We start from the raw sequence: 19200 nt of genomic DNA on the forward strand, positions 1-19200 counted from the left end.
GATCTATTCATACAGTGTATAAACAGATATATCCCTGAGTGTATAACTATACATTCGTATAATTTGTATATACTCTTTTCTTAGGTTTACTGGTTGTCCCTCTGTTTATGGCAAGCTGTAACATAGTGTGCCGCTAAGGTTACACAGTTTCTCTGTTCCCCTAGTAGGTATGGGAGTTTTTGGTCGTCATTCAAATTTCTGAATTCAGGGCATATTTGTGTGAATTTTTGGTAGAAATTCTCCCTGATGCCCTGATATTTTCCACAAGCTGTGAGGAAGTGCATCTCTGTCTCCACCACTCCCAGGGCAGCACGGTGGCATAGTGGTTAGCACTGTTGCCTCACAGCGCCAGGGACACGGGTTCAAATCCGGCCTCAGGTGACTGTCTGTGTGGAGTTTGCACATTCTCCCCGTGTTTGCGTGGGTTTCCTCCGGGTGCTCTGGTTTCCTCCCACAGTCCAAAGATGTGCGGGTTAGGTTGATTGGCCATGATAAAAAAAATTGGCCCTTAGTGTTAGGGGGGATTAAATACGTGGGGTTACGGGGATAGGGCTTGGGTGGGATGGCTGTCGGTGTAGGGACCGGGTGCTAGCGTTTGGATGATCAGCCATGATCTCGTTGAATAGCAGAGCAGGCTCGAAGGGCCGAATGGCCTACTCCTGCTCCTATCTTCTATGTTTCTATGACTGCAGTGAGAGCATATCCTGTCCTCTCTTGGCAGCCGGGTCTGTCTGTGTCTGCCTTTTTCGATCGCCAGGCTATGTTCACTAAGTCTGTACCTTGTCAAGGTTTTTCTCAGTTTGCTATCCTTTACCATGGTCAGGTATTCAGCCATGTTGTATTGTCTGTTTAGGGCCAAGTAGCAATTGAGTTTGTTTTGGGTTTTTGTTGTTTCTGCCCAATATGACAGGTATTTTTCCTTTTGCTTAGTGACAATTGTGTTGGGTCGAATTCTCTGTGCTACAATGTCACTGTCCTGGGGCTGGTTATTGTTAGTAGTGTTAGTGGTGGCTTCACTGAGTCCCAGGACTAGTTGACTGAGGGTATTCTTCTTTATGGTCCTCTCTTGGCATTTCAAGGCTTCGTAATGATCGCAGTGGGGGTTGCTCATTTTTAGGTGTTTCCACAATTTGGTGGCTCTTTTTTGGATAGTAATTACTAATGGATATTGGCCTAGTTCTGCCCTGCATGCATTGTTTACGGTTTTCCTTTGAGTCCGGAGGATACTTTTACAGAATTCTGCATGTAGGATCTCAATTGGGTGTTTGTCCCATTTTGCAAATTCTTGTTGTGTTAGCGGTCCCCACACCTCACTGCCATAGAGTGCAATTGGTTCAATTACTGATTTAAAAATTTTGAGCCAAATGCTAATTGGGATTTCTATTTGGATTGATCTTTTAATGGCATAGAAAGCCCTTCTAGCTTTCTCTTTCAGTTCATTCACAGCCAGATGAAAATTTCCCGTAGAGCTGATTTTTATGCCCAAGTATGTGTAGTTAGTGGTTTGTTCGATTTTAGTTGTTCCTAGTGTGAAATTTATTCTGGGTCCCTGATGTCTGGATCTTTGCTGGAACACAAGGACTTTGGTTTTTTGGGGGTTTATTGTTAGGGCCCAGGTCTGACAGAATGACTCCAGCAGATCCAGGTTCTGCTGTAGACCCTCCTTAGTTGGTGACAGCAGAACCAGGTTATCTGCATAGAGGAGGAATTTAACCTTGGATTCATATAGGGTGAGGCCGGGTGCTGTAGATTGTTCAAGTAGCTTTGCCAACTCATTTATGTAAATATTAAAGAGTGTCGGTGAGATGGGCGAGCCCTGCGTCACACCACGCCCCTGTGGGAAGTATTTTGTTTGTTTGTCTCCAATTTTAACTGCACATTTATTGTTTGTATACATTGATTTAATTACATCATATGTTTTTCCCCCTACACCACTTTCAATAAGTTTCAAGAATAGACCGTCGTGCCAGATGGAATCGAAAGCCTTCTGGAAATCTATAAAGCAGGCAAAAATTTTGCTTTTGTTTTGATGAACATGTTTGTCAATTAGGGTCTGTAGGGTTAAGATATGATCTGATGTTCTATAGTTTGGTAGGAATCCCATTTGGCTTTTACTCAAGACATTGTGCTCCTCAAGGAAGTTTATAAGTCTTTTGTTTGATACTACAGAAAACCTTCCCCAGGTTACTGTTTACACAGATGCCTCGATAGTTATTTGGGTCAACTTTGTCCCCACTTTTGTATATGGGCGTTATGAGTCCTTTGTTCCAGATATCAGGGAAGTAACCGACACTCAGAACCAAGTTGAAGAGTTTCAGTATAGCCAATTTCATTTTATCGTCCGTGTGTTTAATCATCTCGCTTAGGATGCCGTCTGCTCACTCTCGCTCATACTCACACTCACTCTCATTCACACTCACTCACTCTCATTTACACTCACACTCACTCACACACACACTCACTCTCACTCCTCCCACTCTCACTCTCTCACACTCACTCTCACACTCACAATCTCACTCACACTCACACTCACAATCTCACTCACACTCTCACTCAGACTCACGCTCACACTCTCACTCACACACACTCACTCACACACTCACTCACTCACACTCACTCACTCACTCTCTCACGCTCACTCAATTCAATTCAATTCAATTCAATTCAATTCAAATCGCTTTATTGGCATGACAAGTTACATCTTATGTTGCCAAAGCATCGAAAAACATTCATGTTTGTTCTCAAAAATACAGATCTACCTATACAGTGTATAAACAGATATATCCCTGAGTGTATAAATATACTTTCATATCTATATATATAAAGCGGCTCTTCTGTCTGTCCCGATGTCTGTCTGTCCGTTCTCTATACGTTTGAAAGTTACAGAGCGTACCGACGCGCGCGTCACCTCAAAAGAAAGCTTGCGATTCCGGACCGGTCATAGGCGTATTTACGTTTCGGCCGGACAAAAACCGCGCCCGCGGTATCCGAAAAACGTTCAGCCTTCCGCTCATTAGCATCTCATTAGCGACCGTGTGACATCGAGGTCGACCAATCGGACGGCGGGTTCCTTCCTACAGTTGAGTGTCGAGTGACTCGACGATTGACCAATCCTACGCTTCGGTGACCTGACCGGTCGACCAATCGGTGCGTGTGTGGGCGGGCCTTATCCTTCTGAACTGAGGTGAGTGGCCGCCATCTTGATTTTTCACAATTTTTTCCCCCACACTTTCAGTGTGTTAGGGAAGTAAGGTAAATATTTTAATGATGTGTTAGGGAATTAAATAATAATTTAATAGGGGGGGGAGAGCCTCGGGAAATCGCGGGGGGGGGGAGAGCCTCGGGAAATCGCGGGGGGGAGAGCCTCGGGAAATAGCGGGGGGGGGGAGAGCCTCGGGAAATCGCGGGGGGGGGAGAGCCTTGGGAAATCGCGGGGGGGGGAGAGCTGATGAGTTTAAAAAAAACAAGAGGCCGCCAGTTGCGCGGCCGCCTTGACGACGGCACGCATTCGCACGGCCCCCGTTACCCCGGCAACGGGGCACGCAAGCAGTCTTGCCTGCTCCCCGCGGGCCGCCTCGCGTCGCCCGCACTGACCGCGCATGCGCCGCCCGCGAGAGCCCGCTCCCGGCGTCGGCCGCCACTCAGCATTCCCGCTGTCGCAACGGCACCGGACCTCAGGCGCTAGGCAGGTGGAGGGGCCGGAGAGAGGGACAGAGGGGAGCGGGGGAGTGGGGGAGGGGTGGGGGTGGGCGAAAGGAGGGGAGGGGAGGGAGGGAGACGGGAGGGGAGGGAGGGAGACAGGGGAGGGGAGGGAGGGAGAGGAGGGGAGGGGAGGGAGAGAGGGGAGGGGAGGGAGGGATAGGACAGGGAGAGGACATGACAGGGAGAGGGGGGACACACGGGCAGGGAGACCAAGCGCCCCAAAATTGCCCTCGCAACGCGGGGCTCCCCAGCTAGTAATTTATATATACTCTTTTGGCAAGCTGTAACATAGTGTGCCGCTAGTGTTACACAATTTCTCTCTTCCCCTAGTAGGTATGGGAGTTTTTGGTCGTCATTCTCACTCTCGCCCCCTCTCGCTCACTCTCTCTCACTCTCACTCTCACACTCACTCATACACACTCACCCACTCACTCACACTCATTCACACTCACCCACTCACTCTCACACTCACCCACTCTCACTCTCTCACCCACACGCTCACACTCTCACCCACTCACACTCTCGCCCACTCTCTCTCACACTCACTCACTCACTCTCATGCTCACTCACTCACTCACTCTCTCACTCACTCTCACACTCGCACTCTCACTCACACTCACTCACTCTCTCACACTCACAATCTCTCTCACTCTCACTCACTCACAATCTCACTCACACTCACTCTCACTCACCGACTCTCACTCGCACTCTCTCACTCACTCTCACTCTCACTCACTCACCGACTCACTCACTCACTCTCACCCTCTCTCACTCACCCACCCACCGACTCACTCACTCTCACTCACTCTCACTCATTCACTCACTCACACACTCACTCACTCACCCACGACTCACTCTCACACTGACACTCACTCACACTCTCACTCTCAGACTCTCTCACTCTCACTTGCTCTCGCTCACACTCATACACATTCAGTCTTATTCACACTCACACTCTCAGTCTCTCACTCCCACTCCCACACTCTCACTCACTCTCACTCTCTCACTCTCACACGCACTCACTCACTTACTCTCATGCTCACTCTCTCACTCACTCTCTCACTCTCACGCTCTCTCTCACTCACTCTCACTCACCCACTCGCTCACACTCATTCACACTCACCCACTCACTCACACTCATTCACACTCACCCACTCACTTGCACTCTCACTCTCGCTCTCTCACTCACCGACTCACTCACTCTCTCACCCTCTGACTCACTCACTCACACTCACTCACACTCACCCACTCACTTGCACTCTCACTCTCGCTCTCTCACTCACCGACTCACTCACTCTCTCACCCTCTGACTCACTCACTCACACTCACTCACACGCTCTCACACTCTTCGCTCGCTCGCTCTCGCTTGCTCGCTCTCGCTCACTCACACTCACTCTCTCACTCACCGACTCTTCGCTCACACTCAGTCTCTCACTCACACTCTCACTTCCACTCTCACTCACTCTCACTCTCGCTCATACTCACACTCACTCTCATTCACACTCACTCACACTCACTCTCATTTACACACTCACTCACTCACTCTCACTCCTCTCACTCTCTCTCTCACACTCACACTCTCACTCACACACTCTCACCCACTCACTCTCTCACTCTCACTCACTCTCTCTCACTCACTCACTCACTCACACACTCACACTCACTCTCACTCATATACACTCACCCACTCACTCACACTCATTCACACTCACCCACTCACTCTCATACTCACCCACTCTCACTCTTTCACCCACACGCTCACACTCTCACCCACTCACCCACTCATACTCTCACCCACTCTCTCTCTCACTCTCACGCACTCTCACGCTCACTTACTCACTCTCATGCTCACTCACACACACACTCTCGCACTCTCACTCACAATCACTCACTCTCACAATCTCTCTCTCACTCACTCACTCAATCTCACTCACACTCACTCTCACTCACTCACCGACTCTCACTCGCACTCTCTCACTCACTCTCACTCACTCTCACTCACACTCTCACACTGACACTCACTCACACTCTCACTCTCAGACTCTCTCACTCACTCTCGCTGACACACACACATTCACTCTCACTCCCACTCCCACTCCCACACTCACATTCACTCTCACACTCACTCTCTCACTCTCACACGCACTCGCTCACTTACTCGCACGCTCACTCTCTTGCTCACTCTCTCACTCACTCTCTCACTCACTCTCGCGCTCTCTCCCACTCACTCATGCTCATTCACACTCACCCACTCACTCACACTCATTCCCACTCACTCGCACTCTCACTCTCGCACTCTCACTCTCACTCTCGCTCTCTCACTCACCGACTCACTCACTCTCTCACACTTACACACTCTCACTCTCACTCATTCACCGATTCACTCTCTCACTCACTCACTGTCACTGATACACACTCACCCACCCACTCACTCTCACACTCACCCACTCACTCACTCTCACACTCACCCACTCACACTCTCTCACCCACACGCTCACACTCTCGCCCACTCACACTCTCGCCCACTCTCTCTCACTCACTCACTCTCACTCACACACACTCTCACATTCACACCCTCTCTCACTCTTTCACTCACACTCACTCACAATCTCACTCACTCACTCTCACTCACTCACTCTCACTCTCTCACACTCACTCACTCACACTCACTCATGCTCACTCACACTCACACACGCTCACTCATACTCACACATTCACACACACTCTCACTCACACTCGCTCACTCTCACTCACTCACACACTCTCACTCACACTCGCTCACTCACTCTCACACACTCACTCTCTCACTCACTCACTCTCACTCACTCTCACTCACTCGCTCACTCACTCTCACACACTCACTCTCTCACTCTCTCACTCACTCTCACTCACACACACTCACTCTCACTCACACTCACACACACACACACACTCACTCACACACACGCACACTCACACACTCTCACTCTCACTCACTCACTCTCTCACCCACTCTCACGCACTCTCACTCTCACCCACTCACTCTCTCACACACTCACCCACTCACTCTCTCACACACTCACCCACTCACTCTCTCACTCTCTCACTCTCTCACACACTCACACACTCACCCACTCACTCTCTCACACACTCACCCACTCACCCACTCACTCTCTCACACACTCACCCACTCACTCTCTCACACACTCACCCACTCACTCTCTCACACTCTCACCCACTCTCACCCACTCACCCACTCACCCACTCTCTCACACTCTCTCTCACACACTCACCCACTCACTCTCTCACCCACTCACCCACTCACTCTCTCACACACTCACCCACTCACTCTCTCACACACTCACCCACTCACCCACTCACTCTCTCACCCACTCACCCACTCTCACCCACTCTCACCCACTCACCCACTCACCCACTCTCACTCTCACACACTCACCCACTCACCCACTCACCCACTCTCACCCACTCACCCACTCACCCACTCACCCACTCTCACCCACTCACCCACTCTCACCCACTCACTCTCACACACTCTCACCCACTCACCCACTCACCCACTCTCACCCACTCACCCACTCACCCACTCACTCACACACTCACTCTCACCCACTCACCCACTCACCCACTCTCACCCACTCACCCACTCACCCACTCACCCACTCTCACCCACTCTCACCCACTCACCCACTCTCACTCACACTATTACACTCACACTCTCACCCACTCACACTCACTCTCACTCACACTATTACACTCACACTCTCACCCACTCACACTCTCACCTACTCTCTCTCACTCTCACTCACTCTCACGCACAATCTCACTCACAATTTCACTCACAATCTCACGCACACACACACACTCACTCTCACTCACCGACACACTACCGACACACTCTCGCTCACACTCTCTCTCACACTCACTCTCTCTCACTCTCACTCTCTCTCTCTCTCACTCTCTTACTCACTCTTACTCTTACTCTCACCCTCTCTCACTCTCTCTCACCCACCGACACTCTCACTCTCACTCATTCACTCTCACTCTCACTCATTCACTCTCTCTCACTCTCTCACTCACTCTCACTCACTCACTCACTCTCACTCTCTCTCACCCACCGACTCACTCATTCACTCACTCACACTCACTCACTCACTCACTCGCCCACCGACTCACTCACTCTCGCTCACACTCACTCACACTCTCACTCGCTCGCTCTCGCTCACACACTCACACTCATTCACATTCACTCTCATTCACACTCACACTCTCTCACTCTCACTCACTCATTCTGTCTTTTACTGGAGAGTGATCAGGAGTGAGAACCATTGCTGAGATTTGCCCCTCCCCTTTCCCTAGCCAGCAAGATTGAGATGTGTGTAGCAGCCCCACCACTCCATTGGGTGAGGTAGCTAGCCCAGCGCAGGCCAGGGATTGAACATGGGATCTCCCTGGTTTGTGTTCCGCACGCGAGGCAGTGCTGACCAACTGAGCCAGCAGGGGAAGCTCATCCTTGTTGGTTCTTATCCTTTTGCTTTTTGTTCCCTTCTACACCCCATTTTGAAGGAGTCTAGGTAACTGCATCAGATTCACCACCAATATCAATGTGACTGTGACCAGCTACCCCTTGGGGCCCCAGAATGCCAGTGGGGACAGTCTTTGCCTATGGATCCTTGTGCTGGTGAAATCATTCCACGAAGGACCATTAGATTGGTGTTTGATGGTATCCCTGTGGACTGTGCCTCATCTGTGAAGGAGCAAAGCTTCATCGCATGATCGGGAGCAAGTCAATCTTCGGGTGACATCAAAGAGGAATGACTTCAAAATAAGGCACAAAAGAAAAAAAAAACGGAATCATTCAGATGATGGGTGAAATATAAAAGGCAGCAAGTCGGCTACAAAAGGGAAGGCACAGCGGCCTTTGAAGCTAAGAGACGAAGAGGGCTAAGAGTAGCTTGAGTGACTATGAGTGGCTTGGTTCTCACTTGATCCAAACTCCGCCTGATGCCAGGGGGCTTCACATTGGCTTCCTTCGGTCAGTATGTGTCCTGGAGAATTCAGCCTCCTACAAGTTGCTCCCAACTTGAAAACAGAGCAACTTTCTTGGGTAAACCCCCTCCCACTAACAGTGAGCATGGGCTGATTTACAGTCCCGGTCTTGTAGGCTGGAATCACACTGTCGTAATGATAGTAACCGAGATAAAATGTCTCTGTCTTATTAGAAATGGGTTAACAACTTCATTTAAACTAGGAAGTAGAGGAATTTCACACACACATCATCCTCCAAAAAGCTGTGGGTGCTGGGGGTCAGTGGGAGCTTTCACGACTGAGTTCGATAGATTTTTTGTTGGGTAAAGTTATCAAGGGATATGGAGCAAAGGCGGGCAAATGCAGTTGAGGTATGGATCAACCATGACCAGATTGAATGGGCCAACAGGCTGGGGAGGACTGAATGGCCTCCTCCTGTTCCCTGACCTCCACCAGTACTCTATTCAAGTCTGTTCCTATAAATCAAAGTTAATTTTATAGTTTGGGTTGGACTGATCAAGAGTCCGAGCATTTCAGTAACTCTGGGTTTTTACTTGATTCTAGGCAGTCGGTTGTGACAATACACTGGAATCAGCACAAGCTGAAGATAAATGCCTGGAGTGCGGAGGAGATGGAAGCACCTGTTATGAAGTCAAAGGGACATTTAGTGTTGTTGACTTGCCAATAGGTGCACTGCTGCGTTCCATTTTTACTTCTGTTCTCATTTATTCTGTGGATGTGAACGTTGGAAATGACTTCATCACTCACCATCCACTCCTTATTTGCAGGTTACAACCAAATTCACATTATTCCCATTGGGGCCACGAGTATTCGCATCCAGGAAGTATTACCCACACGGAATTTCCTCGGTAATTCCTTCACTTTCTTCATTTGTGTTTCTCTTTTTACTGTGAGTGGAGTTTCCTGGGCTGTTACACCGTGAGCAGTGACTGTGTGAGTGGAGTTTCCTGGGCTCAGTTACATCGTGAGGGTGACTGTGTGAGTGGGGTTTCCTGGGCCCAGTTACACCGTGGGCAGTGACTGTGTGAGTGGAGTTTCCTGGGCCCAGTTACACCGTGAGGGTGACTGTGTGGGTGGAGTTTCCTGGGCTGTTACACCGTGAGCAGTGACTGTGTGAGTGGAGTTTCCTGGGCCCAGTTACACCGTGAGGGTGACTGTGTGGGTGGAGTTTCCTGGGCTCAGTTACACCGTGAGCAGTGACTGTGTGAGTGGAGTTTCCTGGGCCCAGTTACACCGTGAGCAGTGACTGTGTGAGTGGAGTTTCCTGGGCCCAGTTACACCGTGAGCAGTGACTGTGTGAGTGGAGTTTCCTGGGCCCAGTTACACCGTGGGCAGTGACTGTGTGAGTGGAGTTTCCTGGGCCCAGTTACACCGTGGGCAGTGACTGTGCGAGTGGAGTTTCCTGGGCCCAGTTACACCGTGAGCAGTGACTGTGTGAGTGGAGTTTCCTGGGCCCAGTTACACCGTGGGCAGTGACTGTGTGAGTGGAGTTTCCTGGGCCCAGTTACACCGTGGGCAGTGACTGTGTGAGTGGAGTTTCCTGGGCCCAGTTACACCGTGAGCAGTGACTGTGTGAGTGGAGTTTCCTGGGCCCAGTTACACCGTGAGCAGTGACTGTGTGAGTGGAGTTTCCTGGGCCCAGTTACACCGTGGGCAGTGACTGTGTGAGTGGAGTTTCCTGGGCCCAGTTACACCGTGGGCAGTGACTGTATGAGTGGAGTTTCCTGGGCCCAGTTACACCGTGAGCAGTGACTGTGTGAGTGGAGTTTCCTGGGCCCAGTTACACCGTGGGCAGTGACTGTGTGAGTGGAGTTTCCTGGGCCCAGTTACACCGTGGGCAGTGACTGTGTGAGTGGAGTTTCCTGGGCCCAGTTACACCGTGAGCAGTGACTGTGTGAGTGGAGTTTCCTGGGCCCAGTTACACCGTGGGCAGTGACTGTGTGAGTGGAGTTTCCTGGGCCCAGTTACATCGTGAGCAGTGACTGTGAGTGGAGTTTCCTGGGCCCAGTTACACCGTGGGCAGTGACTGTGTGAGTGGAGTTTCCTGGGCCCAGTTAAACCGTGAGCAGTGACTGTGAGTGGAGTTTCCTGGGCTCAGTTACACCGTGAGGGTGACTGTGTGAGTGGGGTTTCCTGGGCCCAGTTACACCGTGGGCAGTGACTGTGTGAGTGGAGTTTCCTGGGCCCAGTTACACCGTGAGGGTGACTGTGTGGGTGGAGTTTCCTGGGCTGCTACACCGTGAGCAGTGACTGTGTGAGTGGAGTTTCCTGGGCCCAGTTACACCGTGAGGGTGACTGTGTGGGTGGAGTTTCCTGGGCCCAGTTACACGGTGAGCAGTGACTGTGTGAGTGGAGTTTCCTGGGCCCAGTTACACTGTGGGCAGTGACTGTGTGAGTGGAGTTTCCTGGGCCCAGTTACACGGTGAGCAGTGACTGTGTGAGTGGAGTTTCCTGGGCCCAGTTACACCGTGAGCAGTGACTGTGTGAGTGGAGTTTCCTGGGCCCAGTTACACCGTGAGGGTGACTGTGTGAGTGGAGTTTCCTGGGCTCAGTTACACTGTGGGCAGTGACTGTGTGGGTGGAGTTTCCTGGGCTCAGTTACACCGTGGGCGGTGTCATCGCTAATTGAGTCATTAGGGGAACACCAGTATTTGTTTAATGCCTTTCCCAGTTTACAACAGCTGTATAAATATAGAAGCTGTGCCACATTCTGCACTTCGGAGTGATTCCCTTTGCAGTGTGCAGTTGTTGGGATGTCCTGCTGTATATTGATTCTACATAGACTTCACACGTAGCCCAGCACACTTGTGTTGTTTATTTAGAGATTAGTGTTTCAGTGATTTCCTGATTATGGGACGAGTGGTCAGAGAGTTCTACGCCATTTGTAAACAGTTGGTCCGAATCCAGTTTCCCGATGACCATCTGTTGGAACTGAGAATCTGTTCTGAGGTTCAGACTCTGTTTCTGTGTGTGTGCATACTATTCGAAATGTAGAGCTCCTAGGTACCACTGCAGTCACTCTGCACCGGAAAACTCGGCCTACTATTGACTTTCAGTAAAACAAACACCATTTTCCCAGGCCCCCGGGCACACGTCACTTCTCTCCCCCGGGCCCACGTCACTCCCCCGGGCCCACGTCACTCCCCATCCCCCGGGCCTACGTCACTCCCCCTCCCCCGGGCCCACGTCACTCCCCCTCCCCCGGGCCCACGTCACTCCCCCTCCCCCGGGCCCACGTCACTCCCCCTCCCCCGGGCCCACGTCACTCCCCCTCCCCCGGGCCCACGTCACTCCCCCTCCCCCGGGCCCACGTCACTCCCCCTCCCCCGGGCCCACGTCACTTCCCCTCCCCCGGGCCCACGTCACTTCCCCTCCCCCGGGCCCACGTCACTCCCCCTCCCCCGGGCCCACGTCACTCCCCCTCCCCCGGGCCCACGTCACTCCCCCTCCCCCGGGCCCACGTCACTCCTCCTCCCCGGGCCCACGTCACTCCCCCTCCCCCCACGTCACTCCCCCCTCCCCCGGGCCCACGTCACTCCCCCCTCCCCCGGGCCCACGTCACTGCTCCCCCCCGGGCCCATGTCACTCCCCCTCCCCCAGGCCCACGTCACTCCACCTCCCCCGGGCCCACGTCACTCCACCTCCCCCGGGCCCACGTCACTCCCCCATCCCCCGGGCCCACGTCACTCCCCTTCCCCCGGGCCCACGTCACTCCCCCTCCCCCGAGCCAACGTCACTCCCCTTCCCCCTCCCCCTCGCCCACGTCATTCCCCCTCCCTCGGGCCCACGTCACTCCCACTCCCCCGAGCCAACGTCACTCCCCTTCCCCCTCCCCCGGGCCCACGTCACTCCGCCCCCCCGGGCCCACAGCACTCCCCCTCCCCCGGGCCCACGTCACTCCCCTTCCCCCGGGCCCACGTCACTCCCCCTCCCCCGAGCCAACGTCACTCCCCTTCCCCCTCCCCCTCGCCCACGTCATTCCCCCTCCCTCGGGCCCACGTCACTCCCCCTCCCCCGAGCCAACGTCACTCCCCTTCCCCCTCCCCCGGGCCCACGTCACTCCCCCCCCCCCCCCCCGGGCCCACGTCACTCCCCATCCCCCAGGCCCACGTCTCTCCCCCTCCCCCGGGCTCACATCACTCCCCCTCCCTAACGTCACTCCCCCTCCCCCGGGCCAATGTCACTCCCCCCTCCCCCGGGCCCACGTCACTCCTCCCCCCCGGGCTCACGTCACTCCCTCTCCCCCGGGCCCACGTCACTCCCCCTCCCCCGGGCCCACGTCACTCCCCTTCCCCCTCGCCCACGTCATTCCCCCTCCCTCGGGCCCACGTCACTCCCCCTCCCCCGAGCCAACGTCACTCCCCTTCCCCCTCCCCCGGGCCCACGTCACCCCCCCCCCCCCGAGCCCACGGCACTCCCCCTCCCCCGGGCCCACGTCACTCCCCTTCCCCCTCCCCCGAGCCCACGTCATTCCCCCTCCCCCTGGCCCACGTCACTCCCCCCTCCCCCGGGCCCACGTCACTTCCCCCTCCCCTGAGCCCACGTCACTCCCCCTCCCCCTCCCCCGGGCCCACGTCACTCCCCCTCCCCCAGGCCCACGTCACTCCCCCCTCCCCCTCCCCCGGGCCCACGTCACTCCCCATCCCCCAGGCCCACGTCACTCCCCATCCCCCAGGCCCACGTCTCTCCCCCTCCCTCGGGCTCACATCACTCCCCCTCCCTAATGTCACTCCCCCTCCCCCGGGCCCACGTCACTCCCCCTCCCCCGGGCCCACGTCACTCCCCCTCCCCCGGGCTCACATCACTCCCCCTCCCTAACGTCACTCCCCCTCCCCCGGGCCCACGTCACTCCCCCTCCCCCGGGCCCACGTCACTCCCCCTCCCCCGGGCCCACGTCACTCCCCCTCCCCCGGGCCCACGTCACCCCCCCCTCCCCCGGGCTCACGTCACTCCCCCGGGCCCACGTCACTCCCCCGGGCCCACGTCACTCCCCCTCCCCCACGTCCCTCCCCCGGGCCCACGTCACTCCCCCCTCCCTCGGGCCCACGTCACTCCCCCTGCCCCGGGCCCACATCACTCCCCCTCCCCTGGGCCCTCCCATGGGCCCACTTCACTCCCCATCCCCCGGGCCCACGTCTCTTCCTCTCCCTCGGGCCCACGTCACTCCCCCTCCCCCGGGCCCCAGGCCCACGTCACTCCCTTCTCTCAACATGCTCCATTGCTACTGCGCCCACTGCTCCCAATTCCCACTGCGCCCCATTCTCACCTGTTGTGTATTTTGAATGTTGTATTTGAATTGTTCCACATAGCTTACTGTAGTTGTGATGTGCAATGCACTATGGGAAATAGAGTGCATTAAGTGGAAGAGATTCTTCTGGAAGTCATGGCTGTTAACTGAACTCTGTCTTCCTGCGTACTCTTTTAATTGTTATACAAGCAAGGTTAATAAACTCTTGAGATTTAACAAAAGTGGCGACGAGGACGTCTCAACTTAGTGGCTCTGCTGTGCAGAAGATAGTCGGGTTTTACATGTTTAAAACTGTTTATTTTGCCGTGGACAGTTAATTAAAGTGAGGCGACGTATAAGGTACTAACGACTTGACGAAGGGGAGGAAAAGCAGTGAGTAAATCGGGAAGGACATTTATTCAACTGTGAAATGATCTGTGAATTGAAGCACTAAATAACTGATATAACAACAGAAAATGCTGGAAAAACTCAGCAGGTCAGGCAACATCCGTGGAGAGAAATTTGAGTTGACGTTTCGGGTCGAACCCTTCTTCAAAACTGGAAAGAAAAGAAACTAGATCGAAGGCAGGGCTGCGATCGGACAAAAGAATAAAAGAAACAAAAGAAGTAAAAGAGATTAGAAGCTAGACGAGATGGTAATAGGCTGAGATTAGGTGTAAAGTGTACTGGCAGGGCAAAAGATAGCTGCCAGGTGTGAGAGAGAAACAAAAGGAAAGGGGGGGGGGGGAAAAGGAGTGGAAAAATTACAAGAAAAAATGAAATGGGGGCCGAGCTTATGATCTGAAATTGTTGAACTCGATATTGAGTCCGGAAGGCTGCAGAGTGCCTAATCGGAAGATGAGGTGCTGGTCCTCGAGTTTACGTTGAGCTTCATAGTGATTTTAGTTGAGTTCAACATTGGAAGGATCCTTAGTGAATGATAATTAGGAACCTGAGAGAAGGAAAATGGCTGGAATTATCGGTAACATTGGACCATTTGATGAGAAAGTCGAACAATGGAGCTCATACACAGAACGATTTGAATACTTCACACAAGCAAATGACATTGGAGGGAACAAAGTAGTACCTACATTGTTAAGTGTGATGGGACCAAAGACTTTCAATCTTTTGCGTACTTTAGTGCATCCAGATAAACCAGGGACTAAACAATATAGCGAAATTGTGGAGATACTAAAAGGGCATTTTTCACCCAAACCCCTAGTCATAGCTGAGAGGTTTAGGTTCCATAGGCGTAACCAGGAAGAAGGAGAAACAGTGACCATATTTGTAGCTGCACTAAAAAGACTATCAGAGCACTGTGAGTTTAATGACGTGCTAAATGATACTATAAGAGACAGGCTAGTGTGTGATATGAAAACTGAAGCCATACAGAAGAGACTATTAACGGAGAGTAATCTGACTCTACAAAAGGCCATTGAAATCAGTATTTCCATGGAATTGGCAGCTAAGGAAGCTCAACAGTTGTGTGCAACAGAAAAAGTGCACAAAGTAAGAACAGAGAGCCAAGGGCCATGCTTCCGTTGTGGCAAAACGGGGCATCTTCCGTCCGCATGCTGGTGTGTGGACATGGATTGCCACAGCTGTGGTAAAAAGGGACATATTCAGCACGCATGCAGAAATAAAAAGGACGCAGAGAAAACGTCAAAGACGGAAGGAAGGAAAAAAACATTCAGACAAAAGACAAAGAAGCATGTCCGCTCTGTAGAACAGGACAAAACAGAGGCAAGTGACACTTCAGAGGAGGAACTATTACTGAACGTGCTGACTGTAGCTGGGGATTCGCATGGCTACTGGGTCTCACCCTTGCTAGAGGGGCAGCCTGTGCGAATGCAGATCGATACCGGGGCAGCAGTATCTCTTATGTCAGAGACAGTCTACAAAAAGACATTAAAGCACCTTCCACTTCAGCCAGCTAACCTAGCGTTAAAGACGTATACCGGTGAAAGAGTAACCGTGAGAGGTATCACTGAGGTCACAGTTCAGTTGAATGGACAAACTAGGAAGTTACCACTCTATGTAGTTAAAGGAGACTACCCCTCCCTGCTGGGACGTTCGTGGATGGAGAGAATAAAATTAGACTGGTCATCAGTCTACATGATGTCACACAATGATCCAGGCTTAACCATCATCTTAAAGAAACATGCAGAAGTCTTTAATGGAGAACTGGGTAACATGAAAGATATTACTGTGAAGCTTCGTATTAAGCAGGATAGCAAACCCAAGTTCATGAAGGCACCTTATGCCATCAGACCAAAAGTCAAGGCTGACTTAGAAGCCCTAGTTGAAAGCGGAGTACAAAACCAGTCAGCGTGAGTGAATGGGCAACGCCCATCGTACCAGTGCTCAAGAAAGGGGGTGGAGTTAGGATATGTGGAGATTTTAAAGTAACTGTTAACCCTGTATTGTCAGTGGAGCAATATCCGCTCCCCCATATTGATGATTTGTTTGCGGGACTTGCTGGGGGCCAGAAGTTTAGCACAATCGACCTCTGTCAAGCCTACCTGCAAATGCATGTGGATGAACAGTCACGAGAAATGCTGACTATTGTGACGCACAAGGGCCTATTTAGGTATTGTCGACTTCCTTTCGGAATTACATCAGCTCCAGTGCTTTTCCAACGTGCTATGGATCAGATCTTTAGTGGATTGCCTGGAGTCCAGTGTTACTTAGATGATATCTTAGTTACTGGGTGTGATGACCAAGACCATCTGACTAACTTGGACGCAACGCTACAGAGACTGAGGGATTATGGACTCAAGTTCGCAGGGATAAATGTGATTTTTTTCAGGCATCAGTTGAGCACCTCGGTCATGTGATCGATGCCACAGGCCTTCACAAGGCACCGTCCAAGACCAAGGCAATCGTGGATGCCCCAGCACCTGAAAATATCAGCCAGCTGCGTTCTTTTCTAGGGTTACTGAACTACTATGGACGGTTCATGTGATAATAATAACTTCCGGGAAGTTATGTGCGCATCATTTCCTGTGAACTGTGAACTGTGAACTCTGTGCATACATCACTTCCTGTGCATACGTCACTTCCTGTGTTTGGAATAGTATAAATACTGAACTCTTTTTATTACATCAATTTAAGCAACTTAGTATTTACACTCACAAATACTAGACCTTCGGACAAACTCGGAGTTAAGGATCCAGGGAACCACCCATCATGGAAAACATCCTTAAACCTACTCGTCTGGACTTGGACCCAAATGCACCAGCAGCTGGCAGGGTATGGAAGCATTGGTACCGTACTTTTGAGAATTTTCTTGATGAATGTAAAGCGGATGCTTCTACTAAACTGAGGATACTTATCAACTATGTGACCCCAACAGTGTTTGAATATGTTGATGAATGGGATAATTACGATGAGGTGATCCGGGCACTTAAAAAACTATATGCCAAGACCGCAAATGAGGTCTATGCTAGACATCTACTGGCCACAGCCCGACAAGGGCCAGGGGAATCGATTAACGAATTCCTCCAGGAACTTCGCAGGCTCAGCATAGATTGTAACTTTCAGGCAGCCTCGGCTGAGCTGTACCGCGAAGAAATGATTCGTGATGCTTTCATCTGCGGGATTGCCTCTCCATTTATACGCCAGCGTCTGCTAGAAAGTAAAACACTTGAGCTACAAAAGGCTTTTGACCTGGCTTGTTCTCTGGATTTGGCAAAGAAAAATGCAGACCTCTATCAGCTGCCCAGATCTCGATCTGCTGCTGTAACTGCAACCAGGCGATTCAAGTGGCCTCAGGTGAACTCTATCATGGAGGAATCTAATCCTGATGATAATTCTGATGAAGAAGAGGAGTATGACCCCACTTTAGCAGCCTCTTGGCAATCTAGGAAGGAATGCTTCTTTTGTGGAGATTCTTTTCACCCTAGGAAATTCTGCCCTGCTCGCAATGCGACCTGCAGTCATTGCGATAAAAAGGGACACTTTGCAAAAGTTTTCCAATCAAGAGCCTCTACGAGGGCCTATCCAGCTAAGGCCTACCGAACTGCCCCAATTAGGGCCTATCAAGATGCTCCGGCTAGGACCTATCAAGCTTCCTCTCGAGCTCTCTCCCAAAGAAGCACACCTAGAGTTTCAGCCACTCTCTGTGCAACCACACCAATTACAGTTGCTTGCCCACAGAACCTGTTTCACGCAGCTACAAAAGTTTCAATTAATGGGCATACCTTAGATGCCTTAATTGACTCAGGAAGTACTGATAGTTTCATTAGAGAACAGATTGTTGCGAAATTGAAACTACATATCTTCCCATCGGACCAGGCAATTGCGATGGCTCAGTCATCACTTAATACCAGAATCTCCGGCTTTTGTATTATTGATATGACACTTAATGGTCGTATGTATCCCTCCACCCGACTTTCGGTGCTCAAGGACTTATGTAGTGATCTCATCTTAGGGCTGGATTTTCAAAAACAGCATAAGAAACTCACCATTGAGTTCGGCGGATCCAAACCTGGACTTACTATTTCTAATATACTGTCTAAATTACCGTTTTGTGCATTATCAGCAGCTTCACTTGATGAACCCTCCTTATTTGCCAGTATTCCTCCTCGATGCAAACCAATAATAACGAAATCACGGCGCTTTAGTCAGGAAGACCAATCTTTTATTGAGGCTGAAATCTCTCGACTTTTAGCAGAGGATATCATCGAACCATGTTCGTTGCCCTGGCGGGCTCAAATCGTCATCGTCAAGAACCCTCTAAAACCTCACAAACAACAACTATGCATTGATTATTCGCAAACCATCAATCAATATACTGACTTGGACGCCTACCCATTGCCACGCATTGATGATATGGTTAATAAACTGGCCGAATACAAAGTGTTCTCAACTTACGATTTGAAGAGTGCCTATCATCAGGTACCCTTGAAGGTCTCAGATAAGCAGTACACGGCCTTTGAGGCTAATGGACGGCTGTACCAATTTCGTCGCCTTCCATTCGGGGTTACTAATGGAGTGGCTGTCTTCCAACGGGCAATGGATGGCCTGGTTAAGCAGGAAAACTTAAGGGACACTTTTCCCTATCTTGATAACATTACTATTGCAGGTCACGATCAACAGGAACACGACGCCAACCTCCAAAAATTTCGGGATGCTCTCCATCACCGTAACTTAACTTTGAATGAATCTAAATCTGTTGAGTCGCAACCGACCATCAACATCCTTGGCTACTGCGTAGGCAATGG

At 51.6% G+C, this 19200-nt stretch overlaps 1 protein-coding gene across 1 annotated transcript in view; it reads left to right on the top strand.

Annotated features, from left to right (window-relative positions):
• The window catches only part of paplna (papilin a, proteoglycan-like sulfated glycoprotein), a 216004-nt gene that overhangs the window by 122453 nt on the left and 74351 nt on the right, over positions 1-19200 (top strand). The window contains exons 6-7 of the mRNA XM_086002352.1: positions 9292-9415; positions 9516-9596. Coding sequence (XP_085858478.1) covers positions 9292-9415; positions 9516-9596 — 205 coding nt within the window. The remainder of the gene's footprint in view (positions 1-9291; positions 9416-9515; positions 9597-19200) is intronic.

Source organism: Somniosus microcephalus, chromosome 12, assembly GCF_052327205.1.
Source record: "Somniosus microcephalus isolate GS21.2 chromosome 12, FLI_Smic_1.0, whole genome shotgun sequence".
Classification (NCBI taxonomy): Eukaryota; Metazoa; Chordata; class Chondrichthyes; order Squaliformes; family Somniosidae; genus Somniosus; species Somniosus microcephalus.